At 36.3% G+C, this 22,559-nt stretch overlaps 1 protein-coding gene across 1 annotated transcript; it reads right to left on the bottom strand.

Annotated features, from left to right (window-relative positions):
• Positions 1-1,950: 1,950 nt before the first annotated feature.
• On the bottom strand, positions 1,951-16,655 carry pfkfb4a (6-phosphofructo-2-kinase/fructose-2,6-biphosphatase 4a). The gene is given in 15 exon segments (XM_058791871.1): positions 1,951-3,353; positions 7,485-7,549; positions 7,637-7,699; positions 7,845-7,974; positions 9,530-9,634; positions 9,724-9,870; positions 10,629-10,836; positions 10,913-11,034; positions 11,114-11,170; positions 11,253-11,327; positions 11,468-11,499; positions 11,502-11,533; positions 11,653-11,749; positions 11,852-11,968; positions 16,055-16,655. Coding segments are annotated over 15 exon segments (1,455 nt in total). The 5' UTR covers positions 16,200-16,655; the 3' UTR covers positions 1,951-3,293.
• Positions 16,656-22,559: the final 5,904 nt, after the last annotated feature.

The following is a 22,559-nucleotide window of genomic DNA, read 5'->3' as shown; positions in this document are numbered from 1 at the left end:
TTTCGTGTATTTTTTTTATTCAGTATTTTTATTGTTCATTTATTTTAATCAGATTGTTATCATTTATTTGTACATTTTAAATATTTCCAGTGATCACGTAGCACTCCCTTGTTCTTTCTTTCTTTTTTTTATTATTTATTTGAATACATTTTTATTATTTATTCATTTTATCCATTCATTTATTTGAATCTTTTTAATTATTTGTTTGCTTTTAAAAAATTTTACCCTGTTTTTCTCTAGCACTGTGGCCCTCTTCCTAAATCTCAAACACACCAAAACAAACACACACCATGAGGCCAAAAGAGTCATTTACTGCGGACACATGTCTTATGACACCAGTTTTAATAAGAAAACATGCGGTCATACAGCAGCTTACAGGAAGTGCAGTGCAGCCCAGCATCTGAGTCACTGAGAAATGACAGGAATGCATCACTCCGCGAGAGGACGGATATTTCCGCTCAACACAGAGCCAAAACCATTTGGCACTTCATGAAGAGGATGACTTGTTTTTGTCCTGCTAGCAGTCAACAACTCGACCAGAAAGACACCCATATATTTATCTTGGGTGTAAATCCTCTCAAAGCAATTCATTAGTTTGCTGGTTTAGTCAAATAAGAATCTATGCAAATGATTGTTTTGAGTTTTTCAAACCATTTCAGCACCTCTTCTGAATAAATATATTGTAGATTTATGAATTTTTAGACTTAAATGTGAAACGGCATTTCTTAAAAACAGCAAAATAACAATCAGACATTTTGTAAAACAATAACTATTTTCACTTTAGACACACACACACCGACTTTCCCAGGCAACAGCGCCATCTTGTGGTACTTTATCAGTAACGCTGCCCAAATATTTAATAGAACTGCATTTTGCCTCTTTCAGGTGCCGTGGTGTTTTAATGTGACTTTGTGAGTATGTGAGGAATGAGAGGATTTTCCCCATAATTACTAGAAGTATAAAGGATAACACATTGTTGGAAAAATTGTGCCTAAATATTTATAACTAGCCTATATGGAAACAATTAAGCAATATCAACTTTGATTTTGTCATTAGGCCGCGTGTCCACCAAAGTGTTTTTTGCCAGCTGAAAACGCTCAGCTGTGAGCGCTTGAGAGCGCAGCGTTTCTATCCGTTGAGACGCTGTGGTTGCTATGATACGGAATATCCGCTGAAGTAATGGCAGACGCATCGCGAATGAAATGTTCTCCAAATTTCATAACAATATTATCGTAGTCCGGCAGTTCGATCTAGTAAAGGAATAAATACTCGGAGACAAGCAATGTTAAAAAAAAAAAAAAACTTAATTGTTGTTCAGCCGTAGTACAGAGTCGGTAGTCCCGCCCCTCCTCCACAGTGATTGGTTAGCTGACTGAAAAGTGACAGTGATGAGCGCAGCGTTTTATCCAAAGTTGAACATCTCGGCTTCGAGAAAAAAACGCCCGAACGCTCAGCGTGAAAAAGACGTTTTAAAAAACGCGGCGCTCCCATTTGGATAAACTGAAAAAAATACGCCAGCCTCGGGAAAAACGCTTTGGTGGACACGCGACCTTACGCTCTATTATATTCAGTATCACAGCACTGTTTCGGGCTAAATGGGTTTTCTCATTTTCAAAAAAAGCCATAGCATCGAGCCTGAATATGAGTGGAGCGGAGCGACAGAGATTCCTCTTCCCCGGTCAAAGCGCTCCATTACTTCTCTTCAGATCCATTCCAGGTTTTCCTTTTAATACACAATTAAACGCTCAGTGTTTATTTTCGGCTAATTTCGAAGAAAGCAATGTTGTTGTTGTTTTTTATTAATTGTGAATTGGATTAGGCTAAAAATATCTTTTGAGATGGAATATATATAGCAAAAATAAATAAATAAATCCGAATCATTCAAAACCTTCATTAAAATCACGGTGCTGTTACTGTATAAGTGCCACACCAAATATTACAACATACAGCTAAAATCTCCACAAAAGGTTTATTCAAGGAGGAGATACAATTCAAACACGGATTGTATTTTCAACAGTTCCAAAAAATCAAGGTAATTTGACATCAAATATATTATTTACCAATGATGCAGTTGTAACTGTAGGATATTTCTCTCTTTATGTCAACATGGTGTATGAAAATGATTTGGTTACACAGACAGTCTATTCAATGAATTAAAATCTGTGACTATTTACTATGGATGCACTACTACATCAAAACATATCTTTATTTATTTAGTGTGATACTGGCACCAAAATGGTCATAACAATACTACTAGTCATACTCCAGAAAATTTCATTTAAATAGTCAAGATCTGTTTCAAATGCACAGTATATATCACAACACACTCTTTGGACATGGTTTGAGGCAACAATTCAGTCATGTTTTACTGAACATCACAGATAACATTGGACAGACCCATATAAACTTATGAAGAGTCTTATAATCCATTCTAACCTTTACATGGAAATGGAAATTGATTGCAGAGGATATCATAATACAAATACCGAGACTTTTATCTTGTTCCCAAATTTGTTAATGTAACAAACAGCTTAATGTTTCTCTCACAGGCGCTTCATTTTCTCAGAAACATGCAGTTAAAATCACTGTTGGAAAGTCACAATATGCTGCACAGTTAAACTTTACATGATATAAAAATACCTGCCTGAATATCTGTCAGTGTTGATTTAAAATAACTAGCACTTGAATCAATGGTCAGTGTTTGAATTTAAATGTCAGGTCGATATTTATATCTAAACTTAAAAAACAAAGATAAATAAAGTCACTCCTATCATTAGAGGGAGATGAAGTAAATACAGTTTTTGACACAATGAGTGTTTTCTCTGATCTGTATGTACACACTCACACAAACACAAATTTTGTCATCCATCCCTCAAAATAACAGAGAGATTACCTTTAAGAATTGACAAAACGAGAGCACTATTGGAGGAGCAGCAAAATAACATACCTGCAGATGCCATAGGTATAAATGATAAAAATCTATTACATACACATATAAGAGCCATAGTAACATCCATCCAAAACACATATTTCCCAAACCCCGCAAGTGCAAACAAAATCTTCCAGGCTACGTGTATCTCATGCCATGTAAACACATTATGGCTCTTTCAAAACACGGAGTGAGAAACCATATACTATATACAACCAGTAGAAATCTCACAGCAACTAATTAACCAGTTAACATGACAGACCAGAACTTGACCGAGGGTCTGTCTGAAGGCAGGGTTGAACTTTTGTAACGGTAAACCCAGGCTCGGATGAGAGACACTGGTGTAGTGAAGAGAGATCGTAGGTCAGAGGTGAGGCGGGACAGTCTGTAGGGCGTCCTCGGCAGTGCGGTGTACATTAACATTCTAGGAAAAGAACAGAAAATGAACAGAAAACTATTATATTGCTGTGTTTTGTTTTGTTTTTCTTCAAAAACAACCTGTGATCTTAAAATATAACCTAATTTCTGCTTCCTTTTTAAAAAAAATTTTTTGAACTGGTACTGGTAAACTTGTTTCAAACAGCATACACACACACACACACACACACACACGTGTAAAACAATAAATAAGCATGGAGGTCAAAGGTCATGGCATCAAAGGTGAGGTGATATGATTTTAAAAATCTGATATGATTAGCTCAATATCTCTATCCTGATACTGACCTTTGACTTCAGGTCAAAGTCCATTGACATAAATCACATTATTGCCCTTTCTCGCTGTAATATCATCTTGTTTTTCTGTTATATTCATGTAACATCATTTATGGTTTGCAAATTTTGCAGTTATGTTTTACAAGCTGTTCTGTCTTTGTTCAAACAGCATTGTGGGTGAATGTAAAGAGAGACAGGATTTCACTATTCAAATACATTTTATTAGCATCGCAAATAGGCATTACAGTAGAGATTTCTCCTCCTCCTCAGTTACCGGAAGAAGAGAGTTATACATCATAACATTCCTTAGTGTTAAAAAAAAAAACTGAAAAGTTTACTATAAATTGGTGCATAAAAAAAATCTAAAATTACCTAAAATTTCTTTCCAAGATAAGGTTCTGCTTCAAAATTTCACCACCGTTATATACATGCTACACATTCTATGAAGTGATGAATCACTACATTTAAGAAATAATGTCAAATTAACCAGCCAAAACCCTATCATATATATATATATATGCAAATTAATATGCATTAATTTGTGCACCATAAATAAATATCACATGCTACTGGAGTGACTGGTGTTTTCATAGGAGCAGTTACATTCATGTGCAGCAGGAACTGATAAACATCAGTGTGCATTTATAATAAAGTGCAATTTAGCATTGGCACGTCGTCAATGAACACAGGAACACATAGTGAATTAGTTCATTATAAAAAAAAGTTAATTCCATACATATTCAGAGTTCTTCACTTCGGAGTTGTAATTTAAAATGCATTCACTGGGCTGTAAAAAATTTCCCCTGATTTTAGGAAACACAGTAGATGCATTTATCAATGTAAGAATGTCTACATTTCTAAGAAAGGGGAATGGGAAAGAGAGGAACGGGGAACTGTCAGTGATGATCTGGCACTGTTAACAAAGCCTCTTCCGGCAGCCGTGACACATCTACGTTCTGTTTGAAGCAAACACAGGGAATGACGTCACACATTAATAGATGAGGCAAGTAAGTGACGACGAAGTAACAGAACCGTGAAAAACTTGCATCGGTTCACACACGTATCAAGATGACAACAAGACCGAAACAATTACACTTTATTTTAAGGTGTCCTTGTACATTTAAGTATTGAGTAATATTAATTACTTACATGTACAGTACCTACTATATGGTTAGGGTTAGGATTAGGGTTTGGTTTAGGGTTACTTGCATGTAATTATGCAGAATTTATTGTTATTATAATAGTCAGTACATGTAAGGTATAACAAGGGCACCTTAAAATAAAGTGTTGCCCAATGAGCTTTTGCTTATAACTCACATCATAAACAGGACCAGTGCTGGGTAGATTATTCATAGATTGTATAAGTATAAAATTACAAGATGAAAATTGGAATTAGAAACATAATCAACTATTACATTACACATTTTACAGAATATAATCAGACTACTTTTAGATTACTTTTGACCTAACTTGTTTATGATGTCAATTTGAATAGGATAATCTTGTACTAGATTGATATAATAATACAAAAAGAAAGAAAATATATTCAATTTTTCCTTACCAATAACATGAAGTGCATTTTAAACATACAACACATCAGGCTTTCCCAAAATGTGGTTTGTGAAGAAACTGCAGAGTTTGTAACATAATAATGCTAATAATTCTTAAATCATAAAAATGTAGAAGAAAACATTTTATTAAAAAAAGATTATTTAGGGGAAATAAAAAAATATGAATTATTATTGTGTGAATAATGAAACGTATTCACACATATACGGAAACATAATATAATCTATAATAAATTTTTTTAATCTGATTTTGTAATCCAGACTTTTTATATATTTACAGTGGGGCAAAAAAGTATTTAGTCAGCCACCAATTGTGCAAGTTCTCCCACTTAAAAAGATGAGAGAGGCCTGTAATTTTCATCATAGGTATACCTCAACTATGAGAGACAAAATGAGAAAAAAAATCCAGAAAATCACATTGTAGGATTTTTAAAAATTTATTTGCAAATTATGGTGGAAAATAAGTATTTGGTCAATAACAACATTTCATCTCAATACTTTGTTATATACCCTTTGTTGGCAATGACAGAGGTCAAACGTTTTCTGTAAGTCTTCACACACTGTTGCTGGTATTTTGGCCCATTCCTCCATGCAGATCTCCTCTAGAGCAGTAATGTTTTGGGGCTGTCGCTGGGCAACACGGACTCCAAAGATTTTCGATGGGGTTGAGATCTGGAGACTGGCTGGGCCACTCCAGGACCTTGAAATGCTTCTTACGAAGCCACTCCTTCGTTGCCAGGCGGTGTGTTTGGGATCATTGTCATGCTGAAAGACCCAGCCACGTTTCATCTTCAATGCCCTTGCTGATGGAAGGAGGTTTTCACTCAAAATCTCACGATACATGGCCCCATTCATTCTTTCGTTTACACGGATCAGTCGTCCTGCTCCCTTTGCAGAAAAACAGCCCCAAAGCATGATGTTTCCACCCCCATGCTTCACAGTAGGTATGTCCAAACACGACAAGTTGAGTTTTTACCAAAAAGTTCTATTTTGGTTTCATCTGACCATATGACATTCTCCCAATCCTCTTCTGGATCATCCAAATGCTCTCTAGCAAACTTCAGACGGGCCGGACATGTACTGGCTTAAGCAGGGGACACGCCTGGCACTGCAGGATTTGAGTCCCTGGCGGCAGTGTGTTACTGATGGTAGCCTTTGTTACTTTGGTCCCAGCTCTCTGCAGGTCATTCACTAGGTCCCCCCGTGTGGTTCTGGGATTTTTGCTCACAGGTCTTGTGATCATTTTGACCCCACGGGGTGAGATCTTGCGTGGAGCCCCAGATCGAGGGAGATTATCAGTGGTCTTGTATGTCTTCCATTTTCTAATAATTGCTCCCACAGTTGATTTCTTCACACCAAGCTGCTTACCTATTGCAGATTCAGTCTTCCCAGCCTGGTGCAGGTCTACAATTTTGTTTCTGGTGTCCTTTGACAGCTCTTTGGTCTTGGCCATGGTGGAGTTTGGAGTTGGACTGTTTGAGGTTGTGGACAGGTGTCTTTTATACTGATAACGAGTTCAAACAGATGCCATTAATACAGGTAACGAGTGGAGGACAGAGGAGCCTCTTAAAGAAGAAGTTACAGGTCTGTGAGAGCCAGAAATCTTGCTTGTTTGTAGGTGACCAAATACTTATTTTATCGAGGAATTTACCAATTAATTCTTTAAAAATCCTACAATGTGATTTTCTGGATTTTTTTTTCTCATTTTGTCTCTCATAGTTGAGGTATACCTATGATGAAAATTACAGGCCTCTCTCATCTTTTTAAGTGGGAGAACTTGCACAATTGGTGGCTGACTAAATACTTTTTTGCCCCACTGTGTATATTTATTTATTTATTTATTTCTCCCCTTTATTTTTATTACTGCGATACTATTTAGGTTTTATTAACAATTTGAAATATATATATTTCAAACTATTAATAAAACCTAAATAGTATCGCAGTAATAATAAAATAACCCAGCACTGGAGAGGGGTAAGAAAAATTAAAAAGCATCTGTATAGCGAAAAGATGTGAACCCCCCCAAAAACGTGAATTGTAAACTGACACGCTACAGTACATCCTAATAATGCTAGTAGGTAGTCCAACACCACATCTTTCATGTGACAGCTGAGGCTCAGGAGACCACAAAGCTTAATCACTTTATTATACAGAAGAGCTCTCAAGCATAACTACAGACTGACTGCACACTTTCCATTAAGCGAAAACAGGCGGAGAGGCTTTTTAACCACCGAACTGACTGACATGCTCAGTGACTGTGTGTTTGTGAGTCTTACCGATGGTCTGTCTCTGTGTGTATTCACAGCATCCACGTTCAAACAGACTGACTCCACCTTACAACCTGAAGACCCAGAATGATTCACAATCAAGACCAGAATAGCGTTATTTAAAGAATAATGTCAAGGTTAGTTAAGAAAGGGTGTCTTACCATAGGCCACAGGTGTTAACTTCAGTACTGCGTGTAGAGGGCATTTCAGGTAAGGCAGTTCCTCTGCAGGAAATTAAAAAAAACACACCAAACAAGTAGACTTTAGATTAGATTTCAAATACATTAATCATCAGTGTACCTCAGTGCAAGTAAACTGTGATTTAAAAAGAGGCGAGATCTTCATGGGTGGTGTCTTGGTGGTTATTACCTGCAGTCTTGTCCAGAAAGTAGGCCAGCAGGCATCTCATGACGGCTTGATGACAGATGACCAGAACGTTCTCCTGCCGCTCTAACTCCATGATCACCGGTTCCAGCCGCTGGACCAAGTCTTCATAAGACTGTGAGGAGAGTACTGGATTACAACACTGTTCCATTTGCTATATAATGATCAGATCACAAAAGGGGCTGGATAAAATCAGCAGCTGCCATGAAACGTCAGGTGATACTACACTGAATATTTGTACTTTTAAAAGTTCATTTGTCACACAACAGAACTCTTGAAGTGAAATGCATGATTAAAATAGTGAAAATATACAATTATTACACATAATATATAATTATAAAATAGAAACACAGAGAATAAAATTGAAACAGAAATAAAAAATGTTGCCTTGGCAACTAACTGAAATAAAATAAATGCAAAATAAAGCTGAAGTACTAAATTACTAAAATTAAGATAAATAGAAAATCTTGAACTAAAATTAAGATGAAAAAATGTAAAAATAAAAGTATTAAATATGTGTGTGTGTTTGCTATATATCTGTTATATAAGGATATATTGTTACCTACAATTTTACACAATCTGGTACAAGATTCTTAAAATCCAAATATCAATCTTTCTATTAATCTATGCATTTTTTTCAACGGACATGAGATGATTTTCACTAAATATTGAACATTATATAAAAAAGCTATTTATATTTTTAATGGTTTGAGGCCTACTATTAAACATCACTGTTTTGATAAAGCACAGTTGAAATTTTCCCAATAGTCCAAATCATATTTCTGGTAGCACTTAATTTTACAGTCCTGTTCCACGTGTATACTATGTACTTATGGTAATTACAATAACTGGTTAATAACTAATTACTAACCCTTAACCTACGCCCAAACCTAAACTTAACCCATGTCTTACCCAGTACTTTCTTAGGCAAGTACACTGAATGTACACATGCTGTAAAATAAAGTGCAACCACCTTTCTCATAACTAAAACTGACAAGCAGCTGAAATGTTCCTAACTGAACTGATACTGAATCAAAACAGATATTAGAATGATGCCCAGTCCTAAAACACACACCCTTATGTACAGTACTGAAAAAACATGCATACAAACAGGTCGCAAGGACCTTGCACTCAGTCTTTATCTAATATAGTGAGAACATTATGGTCCTTTAATGCTCTCCGAGTAAACAGGTTTGAGATATTGATCTAAATGAGAACTGCTTGCTCTAAAGAACAGACACTCTCACAACCTGACAGATGAGAAGAGCAAATGGAAGTGTGTATGTGCGGGCTGAGGGTAATGGTGTGTGATGTGCTCGGTCAGAGTAATAACAGCTCGCAAAAACAAGTGAAATAACGTCAATTAGGCCTTTTTGGAACAATGTCAATGCAGCCTAAAAAACAGACTTGTTTACTCCATTTTGGAGTATTTAGCTGGTGAGTAATCCTGAGGATATTGGCTAACAGAGAGCCTAGCAACCAGCAACGTTTATTTGATGGTTGTTTAATGTGCTAAAGTGTATGTAAAAGCTGTTTGTTGCCAAAGGGACATAAAAGAACAATACAAACACTACATGAAAAAAATATGCTGAAAAACATCTTGCTATCATGTGTAAGGCCATTAACCCTTCTGATAGCAATTAAAATGAAATACAACTGATTGAACTGACCTCTCCTTTGGGATAGCGATAACGATATTTGTCCTGGTCTCGTAATGCAAACTCCAGTGGATATTTCTGCTGGATCTCCTCATACATGAGCTCCTCACAAACGCCCTAAACACACACAGATTGAAGAGTCAAGTAACACAACATCCCTTAAATAAAGACGAAGCTTGTTTAATGTTCAGAAATAAGACACTTACGGCATCGATCTCATTGAGAGCTTTCCACTGTTCGTATGGCACACCCACAGCTTCTGCCGTCTGTATGGTCCTCTTCATCTGACTCGTCCACACCTTCAAATCATGGATATTCTGCGACTGGATAAACTGGCCCAAAGCTTTAGCAAACTGAGAAGGAAAGTGAAAAAAACAGAGGTTTAAATTATTAACTAACACAAAAGAAACATATATTCTTTGACACCTGATCTAATTAAAAACCAGAGAAGCAGGACTTTTTGCTCAAGTCACTTTTCAATGATACAACTTAAAATTTAAGGTGGTACCGATAATAATAAGCAGATAATCGTTTGCAATTATGGCCAATAACTGGGAAAAATATATATAAACTAAAATCAATCATTCATTTAGAATTCATTATTCATTTCTGGACCAAGGGTATTTGAGAAGATTAAATTATTATAATATCTACATTATGCCCATTTTTCTACACTACTATAAAAAGGATTAAGGCTAATATATAAAATATATTTTTCTCTTATGCTCACCAATGCTGCATATATTTAATAAAGATATACTAAAAACAGTAATATTGTGAAATATTATTACATTTTAAAATATCTGTTTTCTATTGGAATAGAATTTATTTCTGTGATATTTTTTCCAGAATCCTTTGATGGACAAAGTTTAAAAGAACAGCATTTATTTAACAAAAAATCTTTTCTAACAATGTTTTTACTGTCATTTTTGATTCATTTAATAAGTCCTTGCTGAAAAGCAATAAAAAAAATTAAATCTCACTGACTCAGTTGTAAATATTACGATACAATATTTTTCTGTCCTAATTTCATTATTTACCTGATATTTCAAGCCATTTTTGTGCTTGTTAGTTTCACTAAAAATGATCAGTCAATGCCTATACAGCTTACCTCCTTTCCCCTAGCCGAGAGCCCTGAATCTCCACCGATACGACCTTTGATGTTCAGATCACTCTCTCCATGCCGGCACAAGTAGATGGAGCGGGGCGTGATGTGGATATTCATGAGGTAGTAAACTATTCGGCTCTGTATGTGGTCCTGGACCCGGTTCACCAGGTACCGCCGCCCCACATCAATGATCTTAATAAACGAAAGGTCCCTGAACACAACAAAAAACACTGTGAAATTCATAGATTCATAGATTGGATCCAGCAGCACTGAAATTTACCATTTACCTGTCCAGTTCTTCATCCAGGGGCTGATAAGAGTTCTCATAACATTTTATCCTCTTCATAAAGTCTGCGACAGCCTCTTCTGTGTTACAGTGTGTGTAGTCTGGACTGCCCAACTTCACTTGCTGAACACCAAGACCACAAATTTAGACCAAAAACAAAGTGAGAAAGACATTGAAGATGTTCTGCAGTTCTGAAACTTACCACAATGTTCTCGGCAATAACATCCGGGTCTTCACACACAGATTCCACAAAGAAAACCTGAGGGGTGTGAAAAGAGTTGTTTTAAAAGACTGAACACATGAGAAAACCAGCTTAGATCAAAGATCCCAAAATCCAGCACCTTGAAACCATTCTGCTCTGCAAATCTAATGATCGTCTCTCTCCTTTCTCTCGTTGTGTTTGTGGCATCAAAAACCTAAAGATTGTAAAGCAAAATGGGAAAATGCATACAAAAAGGAACTGTTCCATTACAACTGAAGTACTTGAGCATAGTATTTGTACCTATATGACATTCTATATTCTATACAATTTGTGTTTAAATGATGTTTTCCTTACCGCCACCTGGCCGCCTTCGTCTGTGAGGAACTGCGTACATCATTGAGAGCTGCCAATGCACACTGCCTAGAAGAGGCAAGGAATCACATGAGCTTCTAAGCATTCTTAGCATTTATTTTTATTTTTTTTAAAACAGCAGTTTCATTTCACATTTTGAATGGTTGCTGCTGATAATAGTGTCTTACTTCCTGATTTTAAGTCCCTCTTCATTGTCTGGCCGAAAGAACTCAAAGGATTTGTAGATCTTCACACATTCACGTCTGTACTGCCCAACGTTAAACTCTGTGGATGTGAAACAGCAAGACAAACCAATTTCTGGATGAGCGAAACATCTGGAATAACAAAGTCATGGCCAGAATTTCAAGTCACAAATATGCATTTTACCTTTTGTTGGAACATCAATCCAGTTGAGGTAGCGTGTCAGTTTCTTGGAGATGTAGGTCTTTCCTCTGGCTGGTAGACCAACGGTTACTATAAGTGTGGGGCAGTTGGTCATGCATACTAAAAGACAAAAATAAAACAGCAGCTCATAAAAAACTTAGCAGAGATGTGTAACAATAATATACTGCAGGTGAACTGTCGATCGTCATACCATATGGTGTAAAGAACGGAAATGTTTTAATCTATGTGCAGTTAAGGTGACCTTTTTATTGCTTTAATAAATCTGGGAGTTGTCATTGTAGAGCATAAGTCATTTCGGTATCTCCTCATCAAACTGCATATTATCATAGTGTCCACATAGTCCTGCAATTTAAAATGGGTGAAAATGATATGTTGTTTCTGCTCTTTACACTTGGAAGTGATTTTTACTATTTTTACAAAAGTACACAAATATTTAAATTAGTTAGCTTTTTAGAGGTGAAACCTTTCTTTAACAAATCAAGAACAGAGCAATTTTACGAAAGCAATATTTAGTTGTTGAAATATTTTAGATGACAGCATAACTGATCATGTAGAGATGAACCTTATTAATTTACATAACTTTCACTGGCCTAGAAAACAATTTTTAAATTCTTTTACATTTACAGGTTTTCAACAACTGTGGGAACACTTAATATATATGCAATGATAGCACTGTAAAAAATGTATATATTTTTATATTATTAATATCATTATTGATATTATACTATATTTATAGTTTATTTGAATATGTATTTACTAGTGCGCAATTTAAATTGTTATTACTGAATGTTATATACAAATATATATAATCATGGCCAAAAATATCGGCACCCTTGGTAACTGTGAAAATTAATGTGCATTGTTAACCCTTTTGATCTTTTATTTTAAAAATTCAAAAAAATCCAGAGTGTCAATTGTTTGTGTGGCCACCATTATTTTCCAGCACTGCCTTAACCCTCTTGGGCTTGGAGTTCACCAGAGCTTCACAGGTTGCCACTGGAGTCCTCTTCCACTCCTCCATGACGACATCACGGAGCTGGTGGATGTTAGAGACCTTGTGCTCCTCCACCTTCCGTTTGAGGATGCCCCACAGATGCTCAATAGGGTTTTGGTCTGGAGACATGCTTGGCCAGTCCATCACCTTTATCCTCAGCTTCTTTAGCAAAGCAATGGTCGTCTTGGAGGTGTGTTTGGGGTCGCTATCATGTTGGAATAGAAGGGAGGGGATCATGCTCTGCTTCAGTATGTCACAGTACATGTTGACATTCATGGTTCCCTCAATGAACTGTAGCTCCCAGTGCCGGCAGCACTCATGCAGCCCCAGACCATGACACTCCCACCACCATGCTTGACTGTAGGCAAGACACACTTGTCTTTGTACTCCTCACCTGGTTGCCGCCACACACGCTTGACACCATCTGAACCAAATAAGTTTATCTTGGTCTCATCAGACCACAGGACATGGTTCCAGTAATCCATGTCCTTAGTCTGCTTGTCTTCAGCAAACTGTTTGCGGGCTTTCTTGTGCATCGTCTTTAGAAGAGGCTTCCTTCTGGGATGGCAGCCATGCAGACCAATTTGATGCAGTGTGCGGCGTATTGTCTGAGCACTGACAGGCTGACCCCCCACCCCTTCAACCTCTGCAGCAATGCTGGCAGCACTCATACGTCTATTTCCCAAACACAACCTCTGGATATGACGCTGAGCACGTGCACTCAACTTCTTTGGTCGACCATGGCGAGGCCTGTTCTGAGTGGAACCTGAAAACGCTGTATGGTCTTGGCCACCGTGCTGAAGCTCAGTTTCAGGGTCTTGGCAATCTTCTTATAGCCTACGCCATCTTTATGTAGAGCAACAATTCTTTTTTTCAGATCCTCAGAGAGTTCTTTGCCATGAGGTGCCATGTTGAACTTCCAGTGACCAGTATGAGAGAGTGAGAGCGATAACACCAAATTTAACACACCTGCTCCCCATTCACACCCGAGACCTTGTAACACTAACGAGTCACATGACACCGGGGAGAGAAAATGGCTAATTGGGCCCAATTTGGACATGTTCACTTAGGGGTGTACTCACTTTTGTGGCCAGCGGTTTAGACATTAATGGCTGTGTGTTGAGTTATTTTGAGGGGACAGCAAATTTACACTGTTATACAAGCTGTACACTCACTACTTTACATTGTAGCAAAGTGTCATTTCTTCAGTGTTGTCACATGAAAAGATATAATAAAATATTTACAAAAATGTGAGGGGTGTACTCACTTCTGTGAGATACTGTAAATAGGAGGGAAAACAAAGCCCAAATTTCCTTATTCATCCATCACAATGAGAAAAATAATATATTTCTGATGTGCAGCAAAAGATAACTGAACTTTACAAATTAGTGAAGTGGCTTTAAGAAAAGAGCTAGAGCAGTGAAAATTCCCATTTCCACCATCAGAACAATAATTAAAAATTTCCAATCGACAGAAAATGTTGCAAATCTGCCTGGAAGAGGCTGTGAGTCTATTTTGTCTTAAAGCAAAGTGAAGAGGATAGTTTGAGTGGCCAAAGACTCTCCAATGATCACAGCTGAAGAATTGCAGAAAATAGTTGAGTCTCGGGGTCAGAAAACCTTTAAAAGAATTGTCAAACAGCCCCTACATCACCACATGTTGTTTGGTAGGGTTTCAAGAAAAATTCTCCTCGCTCATCCAAAAACAAACTCCAGCATATTCAGTTATCAGACACGACTGGAACTTCAAATGGGACTGGCTTCTATGGTCAGATGAAACTAAAAAATTAGCTTTTTAGCAGCAAACACTCAAGATGGGTTTGGTGAACACAGGGATAAAAAGTACCCCATGTGTACAATGAAATATACTGCTGTATTTCTGATGTTGTGGGCCTATATTTCTGCTGGAGGTCCTGGACATCTTGTTTAGACACACGGCATCATGGATTCTATCAAATACCAACAGATAAAAAAATCAATAAGTGACTGACTCTGTTAGAAATCTTATAATGGGCCATGTTTGGATCTTCCAACCGGACAATAATTCAAACACAAACCTCAAGATCAACACAAAAATGGGTCACTGAGCACAAAACCAAGCTTCTGCTGGCCATTCCAGTCCTCTGACCTGAACCCTATAGAAAATGAGTGGTGAACTGAAGGGAAGAAGCACCAACACAGAGCTGTGAATCTAAAGGGTCTGGAGTGATTCTGGATGAAGGAATGGTGTCTGATCTCTTGTCAGGTGTTCTCTAACCTCATCAGGCATTATAGGAGAAAATTTAGAGCTGTTAAACTGGCAAATGGAGACAAAAAGTACTGAATAAAAGGGTGCCGTTAATAGAAACGAGAAAAACATTTATTTCATAATGATATTTCCCCCCATTCTTATTCTTAAATTCTTATTATCCAATGAAAGGTTAGATTGTTGTGAATTCTTTTAATAAAAGATCAAAAGGATTAACAATGCAGATTAAGTTTCACAACCTTCTTTGATCATATTTACCAAGGGAGACGATATTTTTGGCCATGACTGTATATATAAAACTTTTAATCATTAATTTAATTTATTAAATTTTCTTAAAGTCTGTTTGACACGTTTGATTAAAACAATTAAATGCAACCAAACAAAATGCTTCTAAAATTGTTTAAGTCTCAAACCATTGTCAAATTGTCTCACCATATGTTACCCTGGACCACAAAACCAGTCATAATATGCATTTAATTGATACAATTGAATTGATATTAATTGAATAAATAAGCTTTCCATTGATGTATGGTTTGTTAGGATAGGACAATATTTGGCTGAGACACAGCTATTTGAAAATCTGGAATCTGAGGGTGCAAATAAAATCTAAATATTGAGTAAATCGCCTTTAATGTTGTCCAAATGAAGTTCTTAGCAATGCATATTACTAATCAAAAATTAAGTTGATATATTTACGGTAGGAAATTTACAAAATATCTTCATGGAACATAATTTTACCTAATAACCTAATGATTTTTGACATAAAAGAAAAATTGATCATTTTGACCCATACAATGCATTGTTGGCTATTGCTACAAATATACCCGTGCTTCTTATGGCTTGTTTTGTGGTCCAGGGTCATATATAAGTATTGCATCAGAAAGCCTCTTTAACCCGCATCTCCAGCATCAGTGTCCGATCCTCATCCTTTCATCCATACTCACCCTTTCTTTCACTAATGTGTCTGTCTGGAAAGCCGTTAGTGGAGGATGGCACCCATATTTTCTTTAAAGGATTCTGTGTGAGCTCTCGGGTTAAACTGTTACCGCATTTCTCCGTTCTGTCCTCTGTTACATTCATTATCTCCATCGTCTCTACGAACGAGCGTCCATAACCATCAGTGCGCACTAAAGACAGCGCTGAGAATATCGTGAGACTGTAGAGAACAACACTACCGTAACGGCAGGCGAAAATGCGCAGCTACTACACTTTACCGTAATGCCAGGTGTATTTTTACATAGTAATTGATCAACACAGATAAATATACGGTGATTAGGACATATAAAATAATCCAAAAATAAGTGTTTTAGCGACTTGGTCTAAATTTTAAAGCTTATATGTGACCCTGGACCACAAAACCAGTTTTAAGTCGCTGGGGTATATTTGTAGCAATAGCCAAAAGTACATTGTATGGGTCAAAATTATCCATTTTTATTTTATGCCAAAAGTCATTAGGATATTAAGTAAAGATCATGTTCCATGAAAATATTTTGTAAATTTCTTACCGTAAATATAATTAGTAATATGCATTGCTAAGAACTTAATTTGGACAACTTTAAAAAAAAAATTTTTTTTTTTTTTTTTTTTTGCATGTGTGTGTGTGTGTGTGTGTCATTGTTTGTCACGGTGTCGGTTACTTTTCTCAGAGCTATCACTGGATGAACTAATCATAGTCGTTTAAGGTTGCTGCATCTCCAGTGTATTTTCATTTGTTTGTAAGGGTTTTTGATTAAAGTTATTAAACTATTATAAGTGTACATATGTCTCCAGTAAGACGAAAAAAATTGTCCTGAGCAGGGGTTGTATGAATACTTTTTATACTGTTATACAAACTATTAAAGATTTTACATGTGTATCAAAACGTGAAGGTGGCTATTTGTATAATTACAGTATAATAAAAGGCATTTCACTTCCTAAAAAAGTATGAACTACTGAAGACATGTAGAAGCCTGTGTACAACAGGTTTTTCAGAAAGGTTTTGTGGAGTTAAAGCGTCCCCGTGTAGTACTGGACATTTATATTATTCTTTTTGTATTATTTGACCGCTTTAGTATTCATTTTGAATCTGTTCTAATCTTTATACATTTTAAACACATGTTTGAGACTTAGATTATAAATTAAATTACATGCACAATTAAACGGTTCAAACAAATCAGTACTGGCCACACTAATCCTGGACATTTTCAATGGCATTTGCAGGTTGCTGGCAAGTTGTAACTTGGATAGTCAGATTTTACTGTGAATCACTGTTCTATCTTGTAAAACCTGTTTTAACAATAACATTTGGATTTAAAGAGTATGCTTGTAATAAAAACAGTAACAAAATACAAAAGAGTGCAAATTAGGTCAAAGTTCACCTTTAAAATTAGCAGTGCAACAGATCATAGACCCGACCTAAACTTAAACATTACAACAGTACACTTAAAGAAAACAATGTTATTGCAGCCAGATATAATAATACACATTTTTAGGCTTAAAAAAATGTCAGAATCTTTTCTTTTGTACATTTTGGTAGTGAAAATAAAGCCAAAGACATGACACACATATCACACATCAACCACTAGATGGCAAGAAAGAGACATTTTCATGGCTACGGACCCTATGGATTGTGGGTAGAGGATTTGACTTGAGCTGTGTGCAGAGCTTCATAATAACAGTGATTTGTGAGAAACAGAGTATATTTATATCAGTGTGCAGTCTGCACTGATGTAGGGTTAAAAGATAATCTAGGTTATGAGGCTACACAATGTTAGACTGCTTTTTTTACAGCAAGCACATCTTAAATTAAGGGCAATTACACATTTGCAAAATGTATTCTACTTAAAACACATTGATGCAACCTTTTTTCTTCTCCTGAAATCCCAAACCTTTCTGATTAATCTCATTAAATGAAAAAATAAAAATAAAATCTTGCAAGTGAGATTGAGCAGTTCTTCATGAGGAACTAGTAAACCACAAAATCTCAATCATCATACATTCACTTCCAATTCTAGATTTAGACAAACCTACTATGAAACTACAAATCACAGTTAGTAATTCAGAATCATTACTCAGCATTCAGATATCCAGAGAAAACCAGATCTGGTGTGGCCAAAGAAAACTGGGAAAGTGGGTGTGGAATATGCTGATATCATTCTACAAATCATAATCACATCTGACAAATACTGCTTATCGTGTCTCATGTTGATAAATTGTCATTGTTCAAAATCTCTGATATAAAATTATACTGGTTTTAGTAATAGTATAAAATTGACATTCTCATCACAGTGGACACTTATGGGGTACAAAACTACAACCATTTAATTACCAGCCCAGATTGTTAGCCATTACTAAACACCAACCTCCTTATTTTCCAGGCATTTAAACAAATCTTGAAGAAATACAACAGCAGCTGTGACCATTATAATAGATCTCATTTGCTGGTAACCTTAATTATAAAATCCCTCCGATTGTTGTCTTCTCTCTAGGTCATAGTATCCTATTTTTAGCACCTGACAAGCTGCAGTAGGCTATACCTCCATATCAGTAATCCAACAAACATGGCCATGATTTGACCTCAACTCCACTACACTCCTGTACAGCATGAATGACATGCACAACACAAACACTAATGAGAAATGACACAAAACGTTTCACAACCCAATTAAAATCGACCACATAAAACCCTAATGCATTTCGATGCATGCAGCACTTCACCCCAAACACTATGTGCTTATCTTCATTCATTCAGTGCATTACACAGAACTCAACGTTAGTTTATTTTTAGACCACGCGCATGGTTTACAGCAACGTATAAGCACAGGTTATGCGAGTATATTATTAACAGGCCACCTATATAATGTTACTGCTCAAATAAATGGCTCGTGGACTCTGGAGTCCAACGCACACGCGCCTACGTGACAGAGTCTTGTTTACTTCTTCCTCCTCGCGCTCACAATACCAGCTGCTTCCGCCAGACAACAGCCATAACCTCATGCTTCTTACCCCTCTCATCCAGATTCTGCGTGTTTTTGGACCGGCTGGCGCCCCTCATTGTCCTCGTTTTGTGTGTCAGTGCTTTATTTTGATGCTCGAGCCTTGAGGTATAAATGAGAAGTATGTGAAAACACGAGCGCACACGCCCACTGATTGACAGGTGGCGCAGCCAATCGCGGCGAGGCAGTGGCGTGGGGACACACCCACCTATCATTAGAAGGAATCGGGGGAAAGTTTGTGTTGATACTGTTGCGCAGTGTTACGCAATGCTTTATATGTTACACAGGAATGTGTTACAGTGTAATTAATGATTGCGCGCGAGTCTTTGTTTGCAGGTTTAAAGAAAAGGGATAGGATTTTTGAACGCCCAAAAACAATTTAATCTTACGGGACAGTATTGTATGAATATATATATATTCTTTTTCTAGTATACATAGTATATATAATATACTAGGAATAAACTATATATAATAATACTTTGTAATATATAAAATAATTTATTTTATTAAGTATTATGTAGTATTTTTGTTGAAACTAAAAAATATAATCTGTAATTACAATAGTATGTTTTGGAGCAAAACGATATGTTAAAGTATGTAAAAATGTATTTTGGGGAAAAGAAAAGATTTTAATAGAAAATAGGTAATCTAAAATAATCTTTTATATTTAATATTGATATTTGCTGAAACTAAAACATATATAAAATGGATTATATAATTAATGTATATAATTGGTGATCTTTTATTTATTATTTATTATATTTATTCATTTTTTCATATATACAAGGATATATGTATGTATATCTTATATACATCCTAATTCCAGGACATATATGAAAGTACTTTATATGAAAGTATAACCTTTATAAGAAAGTTTTGCCTTTTAAAAAAAAAAAAAAAAAAAAACTTATACCCTTATATCAAAGTGTCATGTGTTATAGCTATAGGTATTTGAAGATTTCATTAAGAAAATAAAATTCACATACTTTTAAAAGCAGTTTCACCTTTTGAATGTGGAGAATCTTTTAATACCTAATTTAATAAGGCCTACATTGCAGACTAACGTAGGAGAGGTGTTTTAATTACACACTGTCTCTCAGGACTTCTCAGCTCCATTAGGAACATCTTGACCTGCTGGATGTTGCAGTGCTTCCGCATTCCAAAACATATTTAGCCTGTTCAGTGGAACATGTCGCTCACGTAGCCACACGTACCGTGGTAAAGCATCAGTAAAGACAGACAGAGCTGTGGACACAGTCCAAATCGGGACACAGGTCACACGGGTCTCATAATAACTATACGGCAAATGTCAATAATTAAACAAAGCTGATTTGAGCTTGACTTGCAGTCAGTGTCAGTCAGTGTTGTTGTTGCTTGTTAAGTCACTACACCTAGACTTTCTGGTAAGCTGTAAACAAGGAAAAAGTGTGACGCTAGTCACGGTTACACTCAGACTGGTACAAAGCAGGGCATGAAATTGTGATGAGGGAATGAAATTAAGAAGGGTCCCTAGGAACAGGATGTAAATGTGATCTGATGCACGCAAACACGCGCACATGTCAACACAAGCTTGTGATCTCTCCATCAGACAGTGCACTGTTTTTACATTTACAATAACCATAGCACAAATTGTCGAAAAATTTGGGCTGACAAAATATTTACAGTGTCACAGAGAAAAAAAGGTCTTATAGATGAAAATGAACAGGTTGGACGAGGCTGAAAATAAATACACAACTTGAGACAACAGGTCCTGACCTTTACATGTCTGTTCGGAACATTCTTCATAAAGGCCATAGTGATTAGTGACCCTGCCTCACAAGTCTTACCCCTATTCCTGGCTCTCACGACATAGACGAGCTCGGGTCAAACACCCTCACTGATTTGTAAACAAATACTGTCAAAAAACATCTGTCCTTTGTATATATATACAGTACACTGATCTGAATATCACATTGATAATTTGTGTTTTTATGCAAAGAGATTCAGGAATTTTAGTGTAATAACACTTCGATTAAGTTTTACTTGTGGCATTGTAGATTTGTTAAAGTTGCTACAAAATTTTAAGTTCTTAAAGCAACTGAGAAAAAGAAGTGCTTTTTAAATGACTTGATATACTGTGTGTGTATATATATATATATAATGATATATGTGTGTGTGTGTGTGTGTGTGTATACATACATATATACAGTTGTGCTCAAAATTATTCATACCCTTGGTAAATATGATCAAAGAAGGCTGTGAAAATAAATCTGTATCATTAATCCTTTTGATCTTTTATTTGAAAAATTTACAAAAAAATGTAGCCTTTCATTGGAGAATAAGAATTTAAAATGGGAGAAAAATCTCATTATGAAATAAATGTTTTTCTCTAATACACATTGACCACAATTAATCACACCCTTTTATTCAATACTTTTTGCAACCTCCTTTTTCCAAGATAACAGCTCTGAGTCTTCACCTGAAATTCTTGATAAGTTTGGAGAACATCTATTAAGAGATCAGAGACCATTCCTTCAGAATCACTCCAGACCCTTTAGATTCCCAGCTCCGTGTTGGTGCTTCTTCTCTTCAGTTCACTCATTTTCTACAGGGTTCAGGTCAGAGGACTGGAATGGCCAGCAGAAGCTTGGTTTTGTGCTCCGTGACCCATTTTTGTTTTGATTTTGATGTTTGTTTGTGGATCATTGTCCTGTTGGAGGATCCAACCACAGCCCATTGTAAGATTTCTTGCATGGACAGTCAGTTTAAAATTTTTATCTGTTGGTATTTGATAGAATCCATGTCTAAACAAGATGTCCAGGACCTCCAGCAGAAATATAGGCCCACAACATTAAAAATACAGCAGTATATTTCATTGTACACATGGGGTACTTTTTATCCCTGTGTTCACCAAACCCATCTTGAGTGTTTGCTGCTAAAAAGCTCATTTTTTAGTTTCATCTGACCATAGAAGCCAGTCCCATTTGAAGTTCCAGTCGTGTCTGATAACTGAATATGCTGGAGTTTGTTTTTGGATGAGCGAGGAGAATTTTTCTTGAAACCCTACCAAACAACATGTGGTGATGTAGGGGCTGTTTGACAATTCTTTTAAAGGTTTTCTGACCCCGAGACTCAACTATTTTCTGCAATTCTTCAGCTGTGATCATTGGAGAGTCTTTGGCCACTCAAACTATCCTCTTCACTTTGCTTTAAGACAAAATAGACTCACAGCCTCTTCCAGGCAGATTTGCAACATTTTCTGTCGATTGGAAATTTTTAATTATTGTTCTGATGGTGGAAATGGGAATTTTTTTAATGCTTTATCTCTTTTCTTACAGCCAATTTCTAATTTGTGAAACTTAATCTTTTGCTGCACAACAGCAAGGATTTTACTCCTTGTGATGGATGATTAATGGAATTTGGCCTTTGATTCCCCTCCTATTTATATTCCTGTGAAACAGGAAACCATGGCTGGATAATTTCATGTTCCTAGTCA

This window comes from Onychostoma macrolepis, chromosome 11 (assembly GCF_012432095.1).
Source record: "Onychostoma macrolepis isolate SWU-2019 chromosome 11, ASM1243209v1, whole genome shotgun sequence".
Taxonomy (NCBI): Eukaryota; Metazoa; Chordata; class Actinopteri; order Cypriniformes; family Cyprinidae; genus Onychostoma; species Onychostoma macrolepis.
This window is presented reverse-complemented; position numbering and strand designations above follow the sequence as displayed.